The sequence below is a fragment of the Strix uralensis genome, chromosome 5, assembly GCF_047716275.1.
Source record: "Strix uralensis isolate ZFMK-TIS-50842 chromosome 5, bStrUra1, whole genome shotgun sequence".
NCBI lineage: Eukaryota > Metazoa > Chordata > Aves > Strigiformes > Strigidae > Strix > Strix uralensis.
In genome coordinates, this window is record NC_133976.1 from 25283442 (window position 1) to 25310303 (window position 26862).

At 37.8% G+C, this 26862-nt stretch overlaps 1 protein-coding gene across 1 annotated transcript in view; it reads left to right on the forward strand.

Annotated features, from left to right (window-relative positions):
- Nucleotides 1-7664: 7664 nt before the first annotated feature.
- The window catches only part of ATP6AP1 (ATPase H+ transporting accessory protein 1), a 59026-nt gene continuing 39828 nt past the window's right edge, over nt 7665-26862 (forward strand). Inside the window, exons 1-5 of the mRNA XM_074870150.1 lie at nt 7665-7794; nt 14754-14880; nt 14992-15060; nt 21652-21845; nt 22898-22941. Of these exons, the coding sequence (XP_074726251.1) occupies nt 7682-7794; nt 14754-14880; nt 14992-15060; nt 21652-21845; nt 22898-22941 (547 nt within the window). The 5' untranslated portion in view covers nt 7665-7681. The remainder of the gene's footprint in view (nt 7795-14753; nt 14881-14991; nt 15061-21651; nt 21846-22897; nt 22942-26862) is intronic.

Genomic DNA, 26862 nt, shown 5'->3' on the forward strand with positions numbered 1-26862 from the left:
CCAGAAGGTAGTCCCTGATAACGGCAGTGCCATTTAATCACACTGTGAAAGCTCTTGTATAAGTAGTTAAAAATTTGTGTCACAATTATAGTGAATTGGATACTTGACTAATATTTGGGACATGGCTGTCCACAAAATGAGTGACTACCTGTATAAACTGAAAACTCATGTCTTCCTTCAAGTCAGTGTCCAAAAATGGCTTTTGAAAGCATGGAAACTGAATGTTTTGGAGGACATGATGTATTGAGAGTTGCTGAAAAATTGAAAAAGTATTTTCAATATTTTGGATATGTAATTGAATCCTTTTGTTAGGGAAAAAACAAGTAAAGCCAACATAATTCAAAAATAGGATAACACTTTAAAAAAAAATCTAGTATAATTGAAATTAGTACAAAATCCTTTATGTTAGTTTTCTTTAATTGCTAATTTCATCATCATAAATGTTTTGTTGACATTGTTACTGAATTTAAAAACAATTACTTTTTACGCCTTTTTGTCCATAGCATTCATAATTCTATTACATTTTGAAAAGAAATTAATTTAAAACTTTTCTTTAGTAGTTACTGTGTTGCTTCGCTTGTTTATGTAGCTTACAAATGATACTAAAAAAGGTACTGGACAAGTACGAAGAATGAAAGCATTCTCTGTATCAGCCAGTGATGAATACTGGAAAACCTGACTGAAAGGATCAGAGTCAGATTAAAGATTATATATATATCCTCTAGTATATATACTTAGGATGCTATATATCCCAAGCACAGTTACAGGCTGGGTGGAGAATGGATTGAGAGCAGCCCTGAGAAGAAGGACTTGGGGGTGTTGGTTGATGAGAAGCTCAACATGACCCAGCAATGTGCATTTGCAGCCCAGAAAGCCAACCAGATCCTGGGCTGCATCAAAAGAAGTGTGGCCAGCAGGTCGAGGGAGGGGTTTCTCCCCCTCCCCTCTGCTCTCGTGAGATCCCACGTGGAGTACCATCCAGCTCTGGGGCCCCCAGCATAAGAAGGGCATAGATCTCCTTGAGCGGGTCCAGAGGCAGGCCATGAAGAAAAACAGTCGTCTGGAGCACCTCCCGTATGAAGACAGGCTGAGAGAGTTGGGGTTTTTCAGCCTAGAGAGGAGGAGGCTCTGGGAAGACCTTATAGCGGCCTTCCAGTACTTAAAGGTGGCCTACAGGAAAGACGGGGAGGGACTCTTTATCAGGGAGTGTAGTGATAGGATGAGGGGTAATGGTTCTAAACTGAAAGAGGGCAGATTTAGATTAGATGTAAGGAAAAAATTCTTTACTGTGAGGGTGGTGAGGCACTGGAACAGGTTGCCCAGAGAAGCTGTGGATGCCCCATCCCTGGAAGTGTTCAAGGCCAGGTTGGACGGTGCTTTGAGCAACTTGATCTAGTGGAAGGTGTCCCTGCCCATGGCAGGGGGGTTGGAACTAGATGATCTTTAAGGTCCTTTCCAACCCAACCATTCTATGATTCTATGATTTCTAGGAGAAGTAGTTGCATTTTATCAGGAAAAGAAAACTGTTCAGATAAATGGTCAAATCTGACAATTTCCATTAGAACTGAGTAAATTCTTTAAAAGCACAGTTGATCATCTTTGCTTAAATTTCAATGAAGTACTCACAACATGGTTTTGGAATCTGTTGGTAAAAAGGCCTTGGCTTTGGAGCCTAGATCTTGCCAGTATAATGAGAACAAATGATTGCAAAGTATCAGTGCCTCTTCAAAGGAGAATAACTGTAAGGTGAAATTCTAACCCTCTCTCTTCACTTCTGAGAAGTGGCTAAAGTAATAGGCTTATAGAGTCTCTTAAATTGTAGCTTAGAGGTTGAGATCACGAGGAGTCCACACTCCTGAAACACTGATCAGAAATGCTGGGTTCATCTCAGTTCTTTGGCAGATGTAGATACTCACTACCAGGAAAAGGGGATCAGTCCATGTGGCTTGTATTTCTCCTGCAGTAGCAGAGACACGTGGCCAATTAACACCTGCAGCTTACCTCACAGGACTCTTTTGTGAGCAAGACTCTTCAAGCATGAAGCAAAATATGCCTTCTACCCACCTCCAATGCCACTAATCCTTTTCCAGAGGGAAAGGTTCTGGCTTTCTTCCCACATGCACAAATAGGTAATAATAGCTAATTTGGCAAAACATTCTGTCTCCCCAGTCCCAAGATGAAAGTTCATGCTATTTCCAGGATGTAATTTTCTCTATTTATGTCTCAAAGGAAGAAGAACTCAGAGTAATTTCTCCCTTCACCTCCTTGCCCCAAAAAGATGTCCCAATGAACAAAGCATTTAGTCCCCTCTTACATAATAAAATTATTGTAAAAAGTGATAAAACAGGATTATAATTTAAATGTGTGAGGGTAGCAAAGTAGTTGCTGACCAGTATTTGCCATATGGAAAATACTTTTTCAATAGGAAATAATACTAATAGTAACTGAGATTTTTTTAAAAAAGTATCCAAATCTTGGATTCTTTTAATTATTATTTATTTTTTTAAAGAGCCTAAATTTGAATATGTCTATTAGTTGAGCTGGGGGAAGAGGTTCTTTAATATGCTGCTGTAGTACCATGTTATCTCTCAAACCTATTGCTCAAGGATCAAACTTGCATGCAAAATGGATGGCACTTATTTTTGTCACCTATCTATAGATAGTTCTTCTGGCTTATCCTGCACTGTAAATTGTCCTTGTTACAACAGTCATCCCTTTTAGCCTGACTTGCAGTCTTAAATTTACCTTCATCCCACACAAATCTGGAATTCACACTTCTCTTTATTAAAAATTTTTTACATCAGGAATGTAGAATTCTGAGGTTGAGATGATTTTTTTCTTTTTTCTTTTAAAGAAAAGGATTCATAAGAAAAAGTAATTAAGCTTCCATCATATTGGTCTTTTCAGTTATTTTTTATGAGTCCTATATTTCAACTTGGACAGGATAAGAAATACATAGGATATATGAGAAGCATACAGTTGTAAAAGAAAGCATGTATAAATCCAGAGAAATGGGTAGGACTAGAATGTTAATACATGGTATGTCAATATTACAGCTTCTCTTAATAAAATTATTTTAGTTAAGCTGAGATACATGGTAATGGAGGTATTTTTTTCTTCATTGCAGTTAATGATTTGACAGCAGTCTGAGTTTCAGTATTTTGAATTTTTGCTGGATTTAAAAAAAAATCTTCATGTACAAACAGTTCTAAACCTGGACTCAGATCACCTATGGGTTTTCAAGGAAAAAGCCCTATGGAAAATGCAACAGTAAACTGTGTGTGCTTTTAAGTATACCAACAGACATCTATCAAAAGCGGTTTTAGGTTCCTGCTCACAGGTAAAAGAACCACTGTGATCTCATCTCATTTTAATTAAATGAAAGAAAGGAATTGTTTTGAAAATTCTCTTTTCAATAGGTATTTTTTTTTCTTTTCATTTGGCAAAAAATCTTTATTTTTAGGAGTGAAGAAAAAAAGAAAAAGGAGAAAATATATGCAGATGCATTTGTGAGCCAAATTTACTGAGGGAGCGAAATTAAAATCCCACTCAATAGGTTCTTCTCATTCCTTTTTTTCAAAGCTTTCTTCATTTCAGTTGTTCCCAAACTGTGGTTTGTGGAGAAATATTAAAAAGGAAAATTCAGTTTGTTTTCAGTTAAAAGTTTGTTCATAAGTAATATGGTAATCTGAGAGAAAACAATCTGGGTTTGTTTCAGAAGTTCTAAGACTGTTTCTATAAGGCAGAATACAGACAGTATACCCACCAACTGTGCTCCATCTCACTTGTGTGTGATTTGGTTAGTGTGTGCAAATACCCTCCAAAAGATATAGCTTAAAACAAGGTATAATCTAGTTTTTGAGATATTACCAGCTGTAAAGAGGCAGGGACGATATACCTTTCTTTCATAATTGTCTCCCTAGTATTAGCTTCTCTTTTTTCCCATTAACCTACTTTAAGTCAGACACTTTGGATGCAAGAAGCCAGGAATCATAGAATCATATCATAGAATCATATCATAGAATCATAGAATGGTTGAGTTGGAAGGGACCTTAAAGATCATCTAGTTCCAACCCCCCTGCCATGGGCAGGGACACCTTCCACTAGATCAAGTTGCTCAAAGCACCGTCCAACCTGGCCTTGAACACTTCCAGGGACGGGGCATCCACAGCTTCTCTGGGCAACCTGTCCCAGTGTCTCACCACCCTCACAGTAAAGAATTTTTTCCTTACATCTAATCTAAATCTACCCTCTTTCAGTTTAAAACTGTTATTCCTCATCCTATCACTACACTCCCTGATAAAGAGTCCCTCCCCATTTTTCCTGTAGGCCACCTTTAAGTACTGGAAGGCCGCTATAAGGTCTTCCCAGAGCCTCCTCCTCTCTAGGCTGAAAAACCCCAACTCTCTCAGCCTGTCTTCATACAGGAGGTGCTCCAGACAACTGTTCTTCTTCATGGCCTGCCTCTGGGCCCGCTCAAGGAGATCTATGCCCTTCTTATACTGGGGGCCCCAGAGCTGGATGCAGTACTCCAGGTGGGATATCACGAGAGCAGAGGGGAGGGGGAGAATCCCCTCCCTCGACCTGCTGGCCACACTTCTCTTGATGCAGCCCAGGATCTGGTTGGTTTTCTGGGTTGCGAGCACACATTGCTGGGTCATAGTCAGATTTTCATCCACCAATACCCTCAAGTCCTTTCTTGCAGCGCTGCTCTCAATACACTCTTTGCCCAGCCTGTATTTGTGCTTGGGATTGTCCTGAGCCATGTGCAGGACCTTGCACTTGGCCTTGTTGAACTTCATGCGGTTTGCACAGGCCCACCTCTCAAGCCTGTCAAGGTCCCTCTGGATGGCATCTCTTCCCTCCAGCGTGTCGACCGCACCACACAGCTTGTTGTCATTGGCAAACTTGCTGAGGGTGCACTCAATCCCACTGTCCATGTTGATGACAAAGATGTTAAACAGCGCTGGTCCCAGTACCAACCCCTGATGAACGCCATTCTCCACTTGGATATCGAACTGTTGCTCGCAACTCTTTGAGTGCAACCATTCGGCCAATTCCTTATCCACCGAGTGATCCATCCATCAAGTCCATGTCTCTCCAATTTAGAGACAAGGATGTTGTGTGGGACGGTGTCAAATGCTTTGCAAAAGTCCAGCTAAATGACCACAGTTGCTCTTCCCTTATCCACCAGCACTGTAACCTCGTCGTAGGTGGCCACCAAATTCATCAGGCACAATTTGCCCTTAGTGACGCCCTGTTGGCTGACACCAATCACCTCCTATTTTCCATGTCTCCTAGCATAGTTTCCAGGAGGATCTGCTCCATGATATTTCTGGGTAAAGAGGTGAGGCTTCTCTTACATGACTTATAGGCTTTTCATCCAGGGTGTCAGCATTTGAGTATGAACTTGTAAAAGAAGTTGCACGTGCCAGCAGTGGAATTTTTGAAATTATGTAAATGCTTTAGACCTATGAGAATGCTCTGTAATAAAAGAGCTGAGCACTAGTCAGCCATTTAAAAGGTATAGAATTGTCAAATATTTAGTAATGGATCATTTGCTCTTGTGGTGAGGTTCCTGTCAGGTTACAACACATATTTATACAGCACTATATATTTGTTGGTCTTGATTTCCATAGATTCAGATCAGATTGTTGAGGATTTATTCTGATGTGGAAGTCCTGGCAGTGTTGGTCATATTTATGAACTGTATTAGTAATGAAGGAGAGCTACTAGAACCTACTCTTCATTGGTTCATGTTAGAAGAATAGTAATATATGCTGCTTTCTTGTTGTTTCACAAAGCAAGGATCTCTGCATTGTGCAAGCTAAAGAATGAAAGGAATCACAATCTGAGAAGGCATGGGTTTACTGGAATAAAAGTGTAGTAGTAATGCACTATTTCTCTAGACTGCCAACTGCAATGCAAATCTAGCAGGTTCTGCAAAATTGAAAGTTTTGCTTAAAAGTCTGACTCCTTTAGTATTCTGTGGGCAACCACATTGTGCACTCCTGACTTATATAATCGTGACCTTCAATTCATCTTCATTTCTTATGAAGGTTAATTGTAAGAAGCCGACAGGAAGACACAGTTGATTGGCTTTGTGGGCAGGAGATGCTCACAAAAACTGTCAAGACTATTCTGGACAGTTATGGGAGAAACCAGATCTCTCACATTCTGGAAGATACCAGGGAAAAATCAACCATTTAGAGAATTACAAAGTATTTTGCTTGTCTTGACCAAACTATTCCAATTCATACTAAATTCTCCCTAGGGCATTCCATTTCTACCCCTGTCTTTGTGCTCTGGATTGTTGTTTTACCTGTATGCACCCTTAAATAGATGAACAAGCACAGACTTGTGAAAAGGAAGATGAAGGATTTCTAATATCTCTCTGAGAAGAAGAGGAAAAAGTGCTATTAAAGAGTTAAATTCAGTGTTATGTAAAGGTAACATGGAGAAGAAAAGGAACACATAGATGACTGGGTTTATTGCTTCCCTCAAAATTATTATTTTTGTCTCAGAAATCCGATTTCAGATTGAAGTGATGAACAAATTGTCTTATATTAGACAACAGCACTTTAACAGTATGCTGTGAGTTAAGACAAATGGATTTAATTAATCAAGCTAGGTGTGCTTAGTATCAAAAGTGCATATCTTCTGACATCTGTTTATATCTTCTCTTATTATTTTCACTGTGCTTCCTTATTTTTCCCTTATCACAACTTGTTTTAACATAGCTAACAATTTATTTTGTGTATTATCCCTAATATCTTATTTTGACTATGACAAGGCATCTGTGCCCTGTGCCAAACACGTGCCGAGTGACTGCTGCTGCCTAATGTAGTCACAAGGTGTAGAAACAGCTCGATGCTTGGCAGGAGCAAAAAAGTATGCTGGAGGAATTTGCTTCCCAGCACGAAGAAATTCTCTATGACTATTTTGATCTTGCATGAGACTTGTGAAATTACTGAAGTCATGTCAGGTTCTGAAATGATTATCATTTGCTCCTGACTTTTGGTATTTTTGATTTTTGGGACAGCATTCCTCCATGCAAAAGATAGCTAAACAATTCCATGTTTCAGTGGATACACTCCAAACGTACCATTTTCTCACTCTCTTCCTTCTTGCTGGAATCTGCAATGGATAGATTTACTGCAGATTTCAAACCTGTCAACACCCAAATGTGTGACACCAGCTCTCAATACATGTGAAAGAGCTAAGCTGAGGGACATGATAATATGTAGCAAGCGAAGAAGACAGAAGTTGGGCAGAATACATTTTGTGCAGTACAGAAAACTTTTCTATAAACTCCATTTTGAAGTTGAGCAACTCTGTTACCAGTGTGCAGTTATCAGGGTGTTAGAAAACAGTAGGACAGGAGTTTGGACTTCTCAACTCTCCCTTGTACTAGAATGTTAGAGGAATCTGTCTATGGTTATATTGTGGAGAGTTTTATGAGCTGCTTAAATCATAAACCTGAAAGTTATTAAAAATATAACTCCCTACTTCAAGCTAAGGAAGCAACATGTTTTGAAAATTCCCACTGTTGTTAGGGAGCAACCTCACCCAGCAGCCTGGTTGAATCCGGATAGCTGCAACTGAACCGGGAAGTGCAGCTGTGCATCTGCTCGGACTTTCCTTTGCAGCTGGCCAGTTATGTATGCACTTGCCTGGAGTCATGTCGCAGCCCTGCTCTGCTCTTCCAACCTCGCTGTTGTGCACCCTCGCTGTGCTGTTCAAAATGTCTCTGTCAGTGGAGCATGTACCGATGCTGCTCTGGTCAACTCAGAGGTAAGAAATCTAATAAAAGAGTATCTCTACTTATGCTACTGCTCTGTGTGTGTGTGCAGAATATGTTGTATATCATCAGTTGTGGCAAATAATCTCTGGGCAATAAAATTACCCAGTAAATAAATTTGCCTCTCAGCAGTCAAACAAGCTAACAGATTAATTTACCCATTTTTATTTATAATTTTAGTGTCCTAGGCTAGGCAGTAAGAAGTAAATAAAATCCATATTCTTCAAATCTGAAGTAGGTATGCTTTATTCACCCTAAGGCAACCTTGAATTCCACTGTTAGAGATGTTTTGACTTAAAGTCACAACATAAGGCAGTCTCACAAAAAGGAGCTGACCAAAAACTGTGTGGGGAGCCTCAATCTTTGCATTTTCTAACACCTAAATCCTGGGGTTTTTTACTTTAATGTTATTTTTAATGCAGAATTTTTAATAGAATACACTGTTGTATGTACAGACATCAGTTAGAAACAACTGCAGAGTCTTGCAGATCCAAAGAGACATGTGAAGTTCAGGGGTTTGTACATATTTACAAAATAAGACTTTGAACCTGCCTTGAAAGAGGCAGATATAGACCTCTTTTTTCCAACCAGGAATTTTATTCACGCAGACTTTAAGGATTTTATATAATCACTTGGGATTTCCAGAAATACAGCAACTTGGGCAACGCAGTAGCTTCAGGTGGGGTACTGGATGTATTAAGTTATCACAGGACTGATTGGAAGCCCTAAAGGCAAAGTCCTGTTCTGGGTGGGAAGGTGACAACAGATCTGCTGTACTCCAGGTTTGCCTAAGGCATGCTTTGGCATGAGTATATCTGACTCTCTCCTCCCAATTCCTAAATCCTCCACGTTCTTAACCCAGTTTGTCTAAATTGTAAATTCTCTCATGGAGACTTCATCTAATACCCTCTGCAAGCACATATGTATTATACCTAGTTCAACAGGCCTGATCTTAGTTGTGTATTTATTCATTTCTCTCATATAAATAATCCATAACACTAACAGTATTTGGAATTTGTCACAATCTGTCTGGGTGACTTCATAAGCATGAAACATTTTCCTGTACTGTGAATAGCCTTGATGCACAGGTTAACCCTCACTTTTACTGTAAACAGAAGGGGCTGCAGTGACAGGGATTCCTGTTGGGTCCCTTTGCTGGCATGAGCGAGCTGTGTGTGCTTGTGCAGTGGGAGTTTTGCTTCTGAACTCCTTTGGTCATCAACTCTTGTCAGGTCTGAATTAACGGGATTTGTTTCTTTTGTATCTTTATTGCTTTTGTTAATTCCCAGAGTGTTGCTTGTGATTTCCTGTTCTGTAAACTGAGAAAGGAACCAAACAATGGCTTCTTGGGAGATAATTATCCTTTCAGGTAGTTGAGCTGGATTCACTCTACCTTTCATGAGGCTTCAAGTCATTCTTCAACACATTTGAGAGGGTGAATTATCAAGCTGTCACTAGGAAGAGAATTAGAATATGTTCTGCTCTCATTTATCCCACTGTAAATATTTTGTCTTTAGGAAAGATTATTAAGATTTAAATCTAAGAGCTAAATCTTGAATCTCATTAATTTTTTTTTTTCCTATTGCTTCTAATGTAGTAATTTTAAGACAGCAATAGGAGGATTCAGAAATTTTATGAACATCAGGAGTTAGATAAAGTTCTTCAGGAGATCTTCTTCCCTGTATAGTGCCATATAGACAAGCATGCTACTTTTCTGTGTTTTGATATGTTGTGCTGTAATGTTGAGGGGTATGGAAAACAGATGTGAAGGAGGTGTTGATTGTGTTTCTTTCATACATATCCTGGACATTGTATTCTTTTCCCAGTACTAATTAATATCAGCTTTGACGTATGACTAGCCATCTCTTCAGCATTTCCAGAAACTGAACCTCTGGTCCTTGGGGAGCCACAGCTGAAATCTGAAAATTTTGATGAAGTTTGATTTGGTAACTTTTTTTTTTTTTCCCCTGAAAGAAATAAATGGATGTCTCAACATCAAGGCTTTTTTTATATTCGAAATACTTAATCAATTTACCTCTATATAAGACAGACACGTTGTATGAGTACTAAACCTCTGTATTTAAAAACAATGTAAATGTTGGAAAAAGTTGTTCTTAGGACAAAAGTGATCCCAAGAGTCTAAGAAAAGATCAGTGATTCCTTTGTCCTACCTCCTAGTTTATATATAAACAACACACCTGTTGTCAATATAAGCAAAATATATAACCCCCAGTGGTCATAAAAGCAAACTTTCCACCAAGATGCAGTTAGAAACTTGCTCTACTGCAGGTTGTTCAGGTTTATACAAATCTAGAGCAAGAATATCAGGATAGTGGACTGATTAAACCAGTTTCATGTTTCCACAAATAGAACATGTTCTGGAAGAACTCTTCCTCCTACCATGACCTTTGCATTTTCGAAAGGTGAAGTTCTTGTGGGGCCAAAATTAGTTCTGGTGAAAGTCAATGAAGCAACTAGAAAGAAGATTTATGTTATCTTATAAAATAAAGAAACAGTAACAGAAACTTTTGGTTACTAACCCTTAACTTCGTGCTTTACATCTTGGTACTCTGTAGTGATGCAAGGTTTACAGTGTGCAATCAACGGACTTATGAAATCTAGAAACTACTATGAAGAGTTTTAGGAAGGGTAACTAAAAAAGTGCAGCAATTATCAATGGATTTCTTTTTACTTTGTGGAAACATGTCCCACCAGTTTAAAAGTTCAACAGAAGCTGAGACTTCTATTCCATCACCCTCTCCCAGGTTATCTGTTGGGATATGATATTGAATAGTTGAAGGATGATACATTTTGCACTTCTTTAGAACTAGCCAGTGTGTGTAAGCCATATTTCAGAACAGCTATATTAGAAGAATGTAACACTTCAAAGTCTCTCTTTTATTCCTCATTACTGTGCTGTAATCATGCTATTAAAGATGATGTCAGATACAGATGAAACTTGCAACTGACAAACATGTGCAGTGTGCAGAGCATACGGGGACATTAGTAAATCAAATACCTCTTTCCTCTAGAAAGAAAGATGCAAATCTCTACTTTGAGAAAAACAAATGTTTTCTACCAAACAACAATCTTTCTACGTTGAATTCAGGAGAAAGATGAAGTGGGAATAACTCAGTAGATCACAGTGTCCTGCTTTTCACAAAGAAATACTAATATATCAGTGGATATTCCCCAAATAACTTTGGCCTGGAAAAATTGACCTTCATCTTAAATTAGCCTTTAAACTAATATCCCCTGGTTGCTTTTAGAAGCAGGAGAGATGGGAAGGTTCCTTTTGCATATAATACGCAGAAGAAACTTGACTTAGTCATTTTGAATTCAAAAGAATTTCTTTCCCTCCACAGATAAGACAGGGAGTTTGAGGAAATAAACTCATTAAAATTAGCTTTTGCGATTGCCCCCTCATGTGTTTGTTTTAAGAATGATTTTTGCTTACAGTCATTGAAAATGTATTACTACCTTCATTTATGCTATGCTTATATTAGGAAATGAATTCTTTTCTGGCAAATCCAGATTATAAGTGGCTTCAAGAAGGCATTAATGTCAAATACATTTGCAGTGTTTCCTAAAACTGCAAGGATTTTACTGAAAAATCTAATGGAAGAAGGTGGAACATAAAAAGGATACAGCAGAACAGAAGAATGTTTTAGCTTTATTTGACTTCTATGTAGCTGCCATGTACTAGCATGCATTCCAGTTTACTTCTGCTGTGCAGGAGAAAATATTCTTTCTTATATGGTAATCACAAGGTGACTGAAAGAGACAACTGACAAAAATAACTTGTAGGAAAGAGTTCAGAAGCCAGCTACAAATCAAAACTGTAAGCTCACAAGTTAGAATAACAGAAGTCCTGTTATCTTACCATCTGCCCTTTCTGGTGGGTTCAGATACAGGAAATCTTGAAATCTTTGCTTCCATCAAAAACAAGTGTTCAAATCCCAGTTCTACCTAGAAAGAACACTGGTCAGAGAAGAATCTGTATGCTTAAATGTTGTCATGCCAGAGCAGTTAGGGACAAGAAAGAAGCAAAATACCAAGCTAAGATTTCTTTCCTCTCTTTAGTGCATTGTCTGGCTCTTTGAGGAAAGAGAGACCAGCTGAGTTTTAAGTTTCCTCCTTTTTAGCCAGCAGTAAAGCACATGCATTAGCAGAGATGTTTGTCATTGTGAGCCCCCACAGGTGAGGACCCCAGGATGGTTCTATGGTGGGGAGGTTAAGTCTGATGTGCTTAGCAGGCAGCTGATCGCACAAGGCTGTGAATCTTTGGACATAAAATTTTGGTTGAGCAATCAATAGTAGTAATCAGTATGTGTGTTAGCCTACTGCCTGTTTCATCCTATGCCATCCCTTACTGATCTCTTGTTGACCACTTGAGGTGAAGAGTTCAAAGGGATGGACCAATCTATATGTTCCATAAAGCACATCATCAGCCTATCAATGATGTACTGTCTGTGGCAGTCACATATCAACATTTCACTCTACAGTTCACAGTAAACCAGCCAGTAAAACATACTGACATTTCCTGCCTGAACCATGGTGAGAATATTGTTGCACCCAGCTGACAGTAGGAGCCCACTCAATGAAGGGTGCAGTCTTGCCTACTGCCATGCATAGTGCTCAGCAAACTATTTAAAAGAAGAATAATAAATGCATATATAATATGGTGAATACAAGTATTAGTCAAACGCTGCATTATAACAGTATTATTAAAAAACTGATGCTGATGTATATTTATTTTTCTAATAATGATGCTGGAGTTACTAAAGTTGATGGCTTGGAAGCCAAAAGGTCTCACAAAAGGTGCTTTTCAAGGTTAGCTAGCAAGAGCTGCTTCAAGGAACAGGGAATACCTTAGAAGCAAGTATGTTTTAAAACAGGATAATTAAATTTCTGAGGTTTTCAGTTCACAACAAAAGCCTTTGCCATTGTGCTGCTGCAAATAACTTAGCATTGTTTCATGTGCTGTTACCTTTTATTCTTAATTGCAAGTCCCAAAAGCTCTCAAATCTTCAATTTTTTCTAATATTAGGCATGAAATAGATTCATTTAGTTAGCTTTTTAAATAAATATACCAAGATATTCACCAATATTTTCTTTCACACAAGCCATTTTTTAACACCTTTTAATTTAATCTATCTTCTTTTCCTTTAATATCATTAGCATTTTGGTGTGACCATGTAATGCATGAAGTCAGTATGAAAGTCAGTCCCTGGATAGTCATTCAGAATCTCTGGGAGTTTTTGTGTTTTCAAATATCTTATTTTTAAAGGTTATACTTAAATATTTGAGATCATGAGGTCTGACTTTTCTGAAAAGTTGAGGCATGTCTGTTACAATTTCAGAGTTATTTGGCTTCATAAATATAAGTTACTGTGGATTTGCAAGCACAAATTAACAAAGAAGTTAATGCCGAGTAAAACTAAGAAAATATCAAATGATAATTTAAACCAAATAGAAAAAAATTTCCTTCCTGCACAGCAAGGTTTACTGCTAGACCTTGAAAAGTGACAGGCAGAAGATCTGCTAGAATTTGATTTTAACATCTGCAGCACTTTGTCTGAAAGAGTCTTCTACATGTACGGTTTGCTCTAACACTCTCCCAAAGCCCCAGATCTGAAGTGAGCTATGTATCTAGTACTGCACGACTGCACTGTTTTTATCTCTGCTGTGGGTGCAATTAGAGGCTTTCGATTTACTCTCAGCAATCTTCACTGGAATTACTGGAAAGTCTTGAATTGAAATACAGATTTTCCTTATGCAAGAAACAACACTGAAACCTGTCTATGTGTTCATTACCCCTGTTCTGCCTCCATCTTAAGAGACTGCAGATTGTTCTCATTCATAAAAGCTTGCTGTGCAAGGGTCATTTCTGAATCGCTTTGGGGTTAGAAAATTTAATCAGCATCTCAACTTCACCAAATTGCAATCATATAATAGCTGATGCTACAGCACACAGCAATTGTCTATATTATATTCTTTGTAATTAGAACCAGTTAGGGGGTCTGGAATACCTGATTTCTCAGGCTTTAGCAACTGATGTGAGATGTGTAAAATGTGAGATTATGCTTCAAGCTCTGGGTTTTCTACAGAATGACAATTTTACCTTAGTCAAAACACCCAGGACCAAAATTTTCATAATAAATTTTATCCCTATAAACCCATGTTGCATACTGTTAAAATCCCGATCAGGTGTTGAAAGAATAATGCCACCTCTTGTTTTGTCCATAACTGGTTTTTTGTAGCAGCAAAACTAAATACATGAGTTATTTCTCTGTCCAATCCTCACAATGACAGGCTGACAAAAGAATCATAAGCTTTCTTGGTGTCTTGAGCCATTCTGCTCAGAAGAGCTCCTGCTTCTGGAAAGGTGGCTCTTCTGAGATGCTTCTATAGAATGGTTCCTTCATCATGAAAACCTTCAGAGAGAACATATTGTTTACAATAACACTGAAAACCCACTTTTACTTAACAAAAGATTTATTAAAAAATATTGGTTTATGACAACTTGTGGTCTAGCCTGAGTTGTACTCCTCTCTGGCCACCAAGATATCTGACGGCACTGGAAAGTGTTTTGGGAGTTGGGATTCCCTCTGGGAATTCTCTCTGAACGTTTTCAATATATTTGTCTTCATTTCACTTAGCAGATAATTTTTTTGAAAAATGCAACTGTGCTTTTGTACACAAACAAGAAAGTAGAGAGAGACAGTTATCATGATTGAACCAATTTTATTCCTGCTGTAACACAGTTAATGTAATATGGACATAAATGGGCAAGTTCTTTTCCTCTTGAGTAGAATGAAAGTAAACTGAACTGTAAACCTGATCTTAATCCAAACATGATGATATCATTACCTGCTGCTGCATATTTAAAGAAAGAAGAGATGTCATCATTGGCAGCAAATTTTACAGAAAAAAAATAATTTCTTTGTAGATCACAGTGGAATCCAGACACTGCTTTGCATGAAGGACATGTTGTCTCAGCACGGGAGCTGACTGTATTCTTGCAACCTGTTTTTACCCAGAAGTCCAGAAACCTCATTTTGTTTCTGCAAGATACGGTATGTAACATTAATTCCTTTTCTCTCACCAATGCTGAGTACAAGTACAAGACTGTACCTAAATGAGATGCTGTTCCTCGTTCTCACCAATCTACTCTCTTTGTTTTACAGCTTAGCGTAGATGATTTCACATACCTCAGTGAATCCTATGGTAACAAGAATCCATTTCAAAATGTTCAGGCAAGCATTTGTCTCTTATATTTCTTTATATGCAGTATTTAAAATTAATAAAAGATGTAAGAAAGATGCAAACAGACAATAATAAGGAAAATTAAACTGAAGTGCTGCAGTTTTCCTATTTAAACCATTTATTGAGATTATTCCAGTTTAAGCAGATGGGTTAAAGAGAATCAACTGAGTTTGCAGAAGTCTGTCTTGTAGCTATTTTATTTCAAGTTTTCAGAATTCATCATAACTGACAAAATTCTTCCTAAACATGCTGTGATTTTGTACCATAAAAACCAATATAAATGTCAAGACTGACACCCCAAAATTCTGTTTTGAAGCCATAGAAAGAAAAGAAGTTATAGGAATCAATTATTTATTACAGATTTTCAGAATTGAACACCCATTTTATTTTCATCGAAATTGAAGCTCATGCAGGGAGTTAACTGTACCATATTTGAATGTGGTTACTATATGACTGGATACTGGATTGCTTTAATCTTCACGAAAAAAAAAGTCATGGCATTTGAGTGATTTGAAATAAACTCCAGGCACAGAATCTAAGACAGAATCCTCCTGAGCTGGTCAGCAGCTTCAACTTCTGTCCTCACTAAGGAGGTTTAAAGATTTTGTGCACAGCAGCTATGCTTGTACTTACATGACAGTTTATTGAACCGTAATTAGACAACTGAAGTGTTCACGTGTGGAAGTCATAAAGGCGTTCCTGCAGGCAGTGCGGAATGAACAGAGCTATTAGTAATGTAACTGTTATCAGAGCACACAAGGAAGTGTAAATTCCCAAGCACCACACAGCAAGCTGTATGTGTAATTCACTACATAAATATTCACATATTACCTGTCTCTACATCTATACTGTGCGAGAACCTCATCTCTTCCTTGTATCACTGATACTGGAGATCTGAATCTCTTTGCCATCTTACAGCATTTTAACACTGATGCTGGAACAAAAACAACTATTCAGAGTATGTACATGGGTTTTCTGAGAAATGAATGGGAGCAGTATTCATTTGTAGTGTAAGGATCAGCGGCTGTGTCCACAGGCAGATGTACTGGTATTTCTCTGGTATGGCTTAACTTCTCTGGGTTTAAAATCTATGCAAGGCTGCATCTGGAGCAAATTTTGTTGCTGCTTGACTGAAAAAGTGATTTGATTTCAAAAGCTGTGTGAAATGTACATGTGGCATTACAAGTTCCTAATGATGTGGTGGTCTTATTTAAGTAGGTTCTGGATGTTTAAGAAGAGGGATATTAAAGTATTTAAAACTTCTTTTGCCTTGTAACCAGGAGTCCATCAGCACTGCAGGTAGAGCTTATAGCCAAAGGGTCAAATGAGCCCAGAGACTGATGGGTTTAGAAATCGTGTGGTATACTGAGTGGATTTGGGACCTACCAAGGGTTAGTGAGGAAGTACTCAGCTAAATGAAGGATCATGTTTAAGTAAATCTTTGGTCTGTATCTGGCAAAGCAAAGATTTAAACCCAGGTTTTAAACAAGCTGAATAAATGTCAGTAATTGTTTGCTTTCTGACCTTGCATCTGTTCCTTTTCTGTCTTGGAGCTGAGAAACTTTTTCTCATTACAGCTTCTTTAAAACTGTAAAGTTTCTTTTGAAATTGCTCACCTTAACTCCAGCACTTCCTAGATTTCTTCTGTTGGACTTGGCAATATTAATACTTTTCTGGCATAGTATTGTGGGAGTGAGGTGCTGTAACTTGAATGAAAGAAAATGAGGTGTATAAATGAAATATTTCTTTTTCACCTAGGTGCCCATATGGAGAATTCTGTCAATATCTATTGCATAGACTTGTAGCTTTTAGGGCCAGAAAGGATCTTTATAATGATCCAGTTCTATCTTAGATGTAACAGTGGGTTCAAAAATTTGCCCAGTTGCTCTTGCATCAGTTGCACTCCCCTTGAGCTGCTTTGGGAAAGAAATACATTCTTAATCATGCTATGAAAGACTCTGTCATAATATTCACAGAACACAGGACAAAATGAAGGTCAGGTCTGAATTTTGTCACTGGGGAAATTAGAATCTTTGATGTTGCATAATCACAAATTTTTATACCTTCATACTCTGTATTATACAAGTGATTCATTAAGCTATAATAGACATTCCATGTCACTCGAGTATCCTCCTTTTGAACTTCAGAAATGCAAATTTATTCACAGACCTAAACTGGAGATCTCATTTACAATGTATATGTGCATGTAGCAGCATGTGTACTACAAGAAGGAAATGTTATTTGTAAAAGAGTTATACGCTTGTAAACCACAGAGACATTTGCAGATATTAGATTTGTTCAGCTACATTAGCAGCTGTTTTGAACTTTTGGGATCAATGGGTTTGTATGCACTAAAAGAATTCTATTTCCAGTTAATACAAAAAGAATCTTATAGGTAGATCATCTATCTTAAACATTCAAAGAACTTTTAAATTAAATAATTCAAATACAAAGATTAGCACTTGGGGAACTTTTTGTCAAACAGTCACCTACCCTACAAACTATTTTTCTTTAATAATAGCTTTGGCTTTCCCCAAACAATGCTCAGCTCCTTAGGAATGCAGTCTATAGTAACACACTCCAATTAGTGGCCAGCTGTGCAGCTGCATAATTATTATTGTAAGTCATTGCCATTCGTGGTTCTAAATCTCCATCATATCCTCAGTCAGTGGTCATAGACTGAGTACTATCTAGTCATGTGTGATACAGATGTCCTACTATAGTTTTGATTTTCTTTGTTTCCTTTCTCTTTACCTCTTTTAGTTTATCATATTATTTCTTGCCAAGAGGGCATGCAGTACTGCATAATAATCAAGACATAAGTTCATCATAGATTTATTCAGTGACATGATGATATTTTGTACTCTAGCCTTTTGCAAAAAACTACTAATATTTGATTTTTCAATTCTGATCACTGTCAGCCACTGAATTGCCATTTTCAAGGAGCTGTTGTGCCTCTTAAGATTTCATTACTGAAGGGTAACACTCAGTTCTGAGTCTATTATCTATTATTGTGTACGTAAAACTAGTTGTTTTTTTCTCACCCTGCACTCTGCTAAATCAATTTACATCGAATCTCATCAGTTACTTTGTTGCCCAAGAGGTTGTACCAGAAGTTGCTTCTGCAATTCATCAGTCAGTCCTTGCCTTTACTATCTTGAATAATTCAGCATAATTATCAGATTTCATTAGCTCAATATTTATGCCTTTTTACTAGATAATTTATGAACATATGGAACAGAACAGATCCTAGTGCAGTAACATACTTTTTTATACTTCTTGCTTGCTCTCTCTTTACCAACTCTACCTATCCTTTACCTACCTCCATGTGAAGACTGCCTCATGCTAAAGCAGCTTAATTTCTTTAGGAGTCATTGCTTTAAGACTCTGCTGAGTGCCTTTTGTGGATCGAAGTACACTGTATCAGCTAGAGCTCCCTGGTGTACGTGCCTCTTGACTCCTTCAGAGATTTTCAGCAGAACTGTGAGGCACATTTTTTGGCAAAAGCCTTGTCACCTTTTTCCCAGTATAATCTGTCCTTGTTGTTATATTCTGTATTTCATTCTTTGGAATAGTTCCTCCTATTCTTGGACTTCAGGTTTGCTTCTCTATAGTTCCTGGGATCTGTCTGTAACCCTTGAAAAAAAATCTGGTGTCATGTCTCCCACCATACAGTACAGTAGTAAGGAGATTTATTCAACAATATTTTCTGTAGCTGCAACATATTTTATCAGCTAAAGCACATCAGATCAATTTTCATTAAAATCATAATATATAGCTTTATGCATACGTTTGGAGAACACAAGTACAGTGTAAATCTGTGAGATTAATAGTAATTGGAAAGTTAAAATGCAACAGTCGTAATTTTCTTTATAGTTATCACTGTGTGTAGAAACAGATGTGCTTCCAAATCTGTTGGAATAGACTTTTCTTTTTTATAGATAACCCATTGACCAATGCTGTAGAAAATAAATACAATAGTTTCATATTTTAAATGACATACTCACAGGTGAAAGATGAAGATTTAAAACATCTCTTTTACATGGAAGAGCCTGCCTACTTTGGGTGTAGGTTCCCAGATATTTCCAGAGCCAACACGGCAGCCTTTTTCCTAGCTAATACTTTTATTACAGGACTGTCTAGCAGCTTTGATACCAAATGTAAACTAGTTCAGAACAATGAGTACTCCTACATGATATTTGATAGATGGATGCATGAGTCTTTAACAAAGATTTTAACAACAGGTTTTTAATGATAGACCTAAATTTACTCCATTCCAACTTCAAATTGCTTAGGTGTAATATCAATTTAGTTAACGTAACACTGAAACCAGAGCTGGGCAAGTAAGTCCAAACACAGATTTATCATAGTGCAGCTACTTGGCTTCAGGATGGTTAGAAATGTGGACACAGTAATCCCACACCTACCTTCCAAAAAACCTGAACAGTGATATATGTAATCCAAAAGTGAAGTTTCTTGCAATATTTCACTCAGGAGAGGTGTTTCAGGGGACACTAAAGAAGGTAAATGTACTTATAAGCAGAGTAAGTTGCCCATAGACAGGTTATAGATTCTGGCATTTAATGTAGGAAGTTTTGCTATCAGTCCAACAGCTCAATAGGAGGTTTTCTTCCCTCTCCCTCTCCCTACCCCTCTCCTTATCCCTCTCCCTTTACCTAGCACTGTGTGGTTGTACCTCTTTGATTAGTCCTTTAGCAGAATGCAAAATCAGGTGTTTCACAGTAGTCCTCTTCATTCTCTGCCCTCTTTTGGAGTTCTTGTGTTTTGAACACGCATGGTAGTTGAAATCCTAAAAAGCATAAAGCAACCTATGGGTATTGTAAAAACATGTGTGTAGTGACCAAATGTCAAGCAGGACAAACAAGAGGCATGGGATCGGAATGGCTATCTGAGGCTAATGAGTAGATATCCAGCTGTGTCTGCCCTTCAGATGGAAAACAGTTGAATACCAGTGGCTGGAAGCTGAGACAGATGGCAGTGCAGGATTGGTTAGGAGCAGAGGCACAATTCAGATGTTACTCATTAATGACACATTTTATATCTTATTCTACAATAAATGAGTAATCTGCTTATTATATATCCTTGGAAGAAGTGGTTGGTGCCATTCTGGCTGCTGATAGGGGGCAAGGGATTAAAATATTGAAAGTAAAATAAAATAATTGACTATTGCTCAGAATTTTAGCTCTAAATTCATATAGGCAAACAAACCAACATGAAATGTATCATCCTTTCCTTCCAGGCAGTGCTAAAAATCCTACTCAAAGACCTGTGAACCAGATCAGGTTCTGCTCTAATTTCTGCAGTTATTTTTCTATCATTCTGGAGAATCAGACAATACTGGATAATCCTCTGTTATGAGCATCTATAGAAATGTGAAAATAACTAGCCTTTGCCTAGGAAGGAAAACATGTGAGCAATTAGAAAGAGCCAGAGTAGGTCAGAAAAGTGGTAGGCAGTCAGAGAACAGACAAAAAGGAAAAAGAGTAGGTGGAGAAAAGTGTTAGCAACACCACAACACTTGCATCAGTTAGAGGGGGAGAGAGAGTCTATAACAACTTGAATATCTGCATGTTGGATCAAGTGACAGACTCAATCTAGACTTAAATGTAGAAAATGGGAAAGCAATGTTAACAAGTTGTAAAATAGGACTCAGTGAAAAAATACCTTCTAATATTCCCATTAAATTTGGAGTACATTAATTTTGATCATTCTCAAGTCTCCATCTTGCATTTTCTTTCCCTGAATATTTCAAGTTAATTTTATTATCAAGAAAAATCTTTGGAAAGATGTTTTTTCACTATGCAGGTTTCAAATTTATAGAATGAGAGTGGTTTTTAACTCATTTCACTCAGATATTTTCATCAGAAACTCAGCTACAAGAATTATGAGTAGTGATAGATACCCTGATGCTTGATCATCTGAAATTGTTCAGCCTGAGCTTTATAATTTGTATTTTGAGTAGAAAGACAGAAAGTACATGATATGAAGTTTGTTTGTGTGTCTAGAGGCTCTGTAGATCCTGAAACATGTAGCTTGCTTTAATTAATAGTTAAAAATTAGACACTTGTCTCTACCGTGTGCTGTACCACCAGGATGTACACAAAGGAAGGGTATTTATTAAGCAAAGTATGACTCTGTAGTGAATAGAGATGCTGGAACTTGAGGTATCTGACATTGATCCTTCTCACCTCTGAGGGCATCTGATAAGCTTTGCTTCTGGCAGCATTCATAAACCTGTCTCTCCAATACATTCTTAGTTTGAGAACTTCTACATCATCTGTCTCTTCTCTTCCACCACACATGTGGAAAGGACAGTAAGAACTTGATGTCACTAAGTGCCTTAGGCTTGCCCCAGGAAGGTGAACGAATAAGAGCAACACGAGTGTCTCCTTCACTGCCCCTTTCCAGAAGCAGCCTGCAGCCAGCATCAGGCTGGTGAGAACTCACATGGTGTTTACCACGGTGGTTCCTCACCTTGAATATCAAATTAAGGATCCATAAAAAAAAGGTTTGTGTTTAATTATTAGCAAGTGAATAAATTGTTCATAAATTTATTACAGGAAATTCTTCAGTATTCACCTTCGTCTTTAGTTTTGCCAGCTGTTGACTGCGAGGCTACCAGATATCTTCTGAGCTTTCTTCAGGAGTCAGGAGACTGGAATTTAACAAACATAACTAATCTCAGTGTCTCTCAGCTGGAAGTGAATACATCTAAACCAAACTTACTGGTGGTTCAGCTACAACCACTTGTCAGGTAGGAGCTTGTCACAAACAAAACTGACCCACACGAGTGTATGACTTTTAAAGCTTTTGAAAATGTCACTTGTATTCAGGAAATTTAAAAACTGAAGTGGAAGCTTATAGGGTTAGCAAAGTTATTTTTCTTACAAGGGTGAATTAGGTTTTTTTAAAGTCCCCTGGTGAGTTTACCAGGTGTAATAGATTAATTATGTTGAGAAAGTCAGTTAGGCATTCCTATTTTGTCTGCCTCATTATATGAGGACAAAGGGACAACTAATAAAACTAAATGGCACATGCTTTTAGTAGAAAGGCTGAATTATTTTATGCAACACATGATTAACCTGCAGAATTAATTTCTAGAAGGCATTCCAGGGGTCAAGAAAGCTGGCAGGATAAATAAGCAAGCAAATAAACATACAGACAAACCTGAAGTTAATATGAATAAAGAGACTGGTTTTCATCATACTAGAAGGAAGAGGAGGGCTAAAATTCATGTTTCCAGGCCTATGACAACTGTGATCTAGTAAAGGTAGAGAGACACTGTTCCTTCAGGTGAATGTATATTTAGAAAATATAAAGCCTGGGTGTATTGAGTACTTCTGCTCAGCTTCTCCAGCTCTTTCTTCTTCCTAGCCCGTTACTTGGGCATTTGTACATGTTGGTATGCGGTACATGTATCAGTGGGTCCTAAGGAAGTGCAATTATAGCTATCATATCACACAAAAGAAGACATGATACCCGTTTTAAGGAGTTCATGTACAAATGTTAGACCAGGGGCCAACACGAAATGAAAAGAAAGCTGCACAGAGATTGGTCAAAATAACATCAGTAGTCTGGCTTCTCTGCAGTTAAGGAAATTTAAGGGGTTTGATGAATTAGCTGAAGATATGGTCCTTGTCCCAAATGGCTTTGCAGAATAAAAAGGGTCATAAGGAGGAGATGAGAGAATGATGGAGGGACTGATTTACAGTAATCCTTTTACCAGTCAGTATCTTTGTACATTTCTGGTTCACATTGTTCTTGCCTAGAAAAGACTTAATTATTTTTCTCCCATTCTTTTTGTAGTGATTTAAATGAGATTTCCACCCTGGAAGCAATTGCTGAGAATGGTAAGCAATATGACCAAGATATAATTAACATTTCATCATTTAAGTCTGTGTTTTCACTTGAGCAGATTGTATTCTCTAGTTCCTGGGTTTTGCTGTAATACTACTATTTAAAGGTTTTCTTTTCCGCCATCTATAGTACTTAAAAGCAGTCTTAGTGTTGAAGTGCTGAGTGCCTGATTCAAAATCTATCAAAATGCATACAGCTCTGGAACCTGAAATGTAATGATAATTCACATCTGCTTCAGGTATGAGCCTTTGCTCATGCTCTGAGATCCTCCCAGTTCAGAGTATGAACCCTGCATCTCTGTGCAGCTTGGACCGTCACCTTGGATCTCACCTTGCACATCGGCAGCTGGAGGTGTCAGGCTCATCCAGCAGTTTGAAGGTCTTGGTCTCAACAGAGGGTGTCTGAATGAATAGGAAATGTTTTTCTAATCTTTGTAAAACCATACTGATGCCCTTCACAGCCTTTGATTTTAGAGTCTTTTATTGGTTTTGCATGTATTAAAGGCTACTTGATAAAGTTGAATGTCTCTATATAATACTGTAATAAAACTTTTCTTGCCTAGCATCTGATTGAAAAAGAGGTGCTGTATACCAAAGAGGCATTGAGAGGCATCTGGTTTGTTGCAGGGCTTTTGCTTACTATTCTAAATTAGATATCGAGTTATGAAGTCTTCAAATCATGTAGTGGTAGTTTCAGGGACATGTAGTGTGGTGTAGTGTAGAGTAGTGAGCTGGTAATTAAACAGTGTCGTTAGTGCCAATGACTGTTTCTGCCCAGAGCTGGGGGTGTAAAATCAAAAGCAGATTTGAAAATCAGGAGAAAATAACAGTGCTGAAGTCAGTGGTGTGTTATTTTCTCTTTGTTTTTACACTACTCCAATGTGAGTGTGGTTTTTATACTCAAATAAGCAGCTGGATTTCCATCTCTGAACTGTTTAGTTCTCTTTTCTTGTCCCCAGAGCATATTAGATAGGAGAAGCCTTGGTTTAATGTTCGCCTTGGCTAAACATTAGCTTTTTCTTTATGGGACATTTCTTTCATCAGCTGCACAAACTCAAGAATAAGCTTCCCAAACCCTACCTCAGGCCACTTAGTTTTAGAACAGCAAAGTTAATGGGGTCCCTGTGGGATGATGGAGGAACAGGCTATACCATCTTTCCAGTTAGTGTCAGTCACCTGTTGTCAGGAAAAAGGTGTGTGGATCAGGGAAGATGTGTCATTTTGTATGGTCAAGTGCAAAATCTTCACTTAGTGTTCTTCATCTCGGCTGTTCTCTAGAAAAGCGGGAGTGTGGGCTGAATCTTCACCTTCTGGTTTATTTGGCAAAGCAGCCACTCAACGCATTGCTGAATAAAAACTGGAAGTAAGCAGGAAGTTTTAATTCAAATGAAAGTTACTGAGCCACAGTTCCCTAAAATTGTCCCACTGAAGGTCTGTGCAGCAGGTGGGAGAGAGTTGAAAGAGAGTAATTCCAAAAGTAGTGGATGTGTCCCAAACAGCATCTTCCAAGACATGCAATCTGGGCTCCAGCAGGTCTAGGTGTCTAGGTACTGTTTGCAGCACAACCACAGTCATTTGCCAAATGTTGCTGTCAGGACACCCTTCAAGGTCAGAACTGCTTGCAAGGTCATGAGTTATTGGTGTTTGTTATAGAGGGACTGCTGCCAGGTCCTACCTGGTTAAGCAACAAGAAATACTATTTGTCACATACCTGCAATGTAACAAGAGAATTGTTAACCCATAAATATTGCTTGTAATTTTTTTTTTTCAGTATTAACAATAAACTCATAGAAAAACACTGCAGACCTGTAGTAGGCTGTCTAGAAGTTCACAAAGCTCTTACGTTTGTCACAGGAACTTCTTTCAGCTGTAGAGGGTTTTAAAATCCGATGTAATGTCAGAGAAATTTCTCCTGCTGTTTTACTCACTGCAGACAGGAAGATCTGCAAGACAGAACAAATGGGCTCAGATTCTGCCCAAGGAAAATGTGCTGTTCTGAAATATCTTGACGCTGGAGTAAGCAGAGGTTTTTAGCACATTATTAAAATGAGGTTCATTATGAAACCCAAACTAGAATTCAGAAACCAAATCTGCTCATGTTTCAAGGTATTCAGACTTACTGGGGTTTTTATGCTTCTTTTCAGTATTTCTTCTTTCTTTTGCATGAGGTGGAGTTTGAAATTATTACTCAGTTTTTGCCAGTTTTCCTAAACATTTCTCTGCTCAGAAGGTTGCATTCTGTCTTACCTGCTGGATCCAGCATACCTCAAATCAATGGCAAAGCTGCCTATGACTCCATCTGCATAAGATGAGGCTCTTTAGTTTAATACATTGCATGTATTCCTTTTTCCAGTCTGATTCTCAGTGCATTCCTTTTTTTGCTCTTTCTCTTCTCTCCCCCCTCTCATCTCACTCTTTTCTGTTCTTTCTCTCTTGTTCGTAGTTTGTACTCTTCCTTTCTTTTCACTTTTCTCCTTCCAGAACATTTCTTCTCAGTTCATTTCTTCCATCCCTTCCATCCATGTGTAAAATCACACAGAGAAATTAAGGTAGATTAGAAATTAATAATAGCACTAATCCTGTACTCCCTGGTGAAATTCAAGGGATGTGTCTTCAATGAATTAGAAAGGTTTAATCTTTCCACCAGGGCATAGATGCAGGCAGTTATGGTAATAGGAAAGTATTATCCTAGACAAACTGTTTTACATTCATAGACTATGTACTGTTTCCTTGATCCATGCTATCTAAAATTAAAAACCCACAAACTTCAGTAGAACCACTCTAAAATCACTCTAACATCAATATCACCATCTGGAGATGCCTCTTGTTCGATTAAAGAGTGAGCTTGGGATGACTAATGTTCCCATGTAGGCATGTAATTTAGGTGCTTTAAAATATGGTGGACAATCTGGGTACTTTTCCTTGGAGAATCTGTAAATACTTCATAAGCAAGGTAGAGTTTTGATCACAGGCAAAGAAAGACCTGTATCAACTCTGTTGTCATAAGGGTGTTTACAGCAGCTTCTCTGAATGAAGGAATTGCCTCTAGAATCTTCCCAAAGGCAAGAATTATAGATATTACTGGTAACTATAGTTACTCATAGCTCCTTATTGAAGTGAAATGCAAATAATGTGTTATTTTAGCAAGCAATTGGTTGCTTTAATGAAAGAAAAGACAAAGACAGATATGCATTTTTCTGTGTATTATTTTTTCTTCCACAAATTTTAGCTGAGGCTGCTGAGAATTTTCAGTGAGTTGCACTCTGTGCGTATAGAAACAAAATCTACATTATATAATGCCCTGGACCTCCACACCCAATATAATTACACTAGCAGTATATAAGCAGTTGTTTTTCTGAATAATTCCATTTCTTATAGTAGATCATTTTAGCAATAATTTTTTAGAAGGAAAATTTACATAGCTATGATTCTTGACTGATTTGGTTAAAACCCTGTAGAAAAACCAATGCTTGCGTTTTTACAAAAGCTAAACATTTTACTCAGCCAGGAGACCATAATTATTGTAAATATAAGAGGTTAAAAAGGATAATAATATAAGCTCCACTTCCAGTACATGAAAATGAAATACAATTTCTGTAAAGTATAACCTCAAAATCTGAGAAGACTGTATGTCCAGGCTATAAAATATCCATTCACCAGACTGCTACATGGGTGAAGTAGGAAGGCACAGAAACAATAAATGTGAGTCAGCTTGCTTATTTCTCTGTCAGTCCCAATAACAACACTAAAAATGGTTCTTGATTCACAACTACTATGCTCCTTAACATAAGCAGATGTTAATATTTCTGCATACAGCTTGAAAACATTTATCAGTTGCAAGTATTTGTCACAACTGCCTGTGGTTTCAGAACTAAAGGAGGGTCTTATGTAGAGGTGTCTTTGGACATCTTTGAA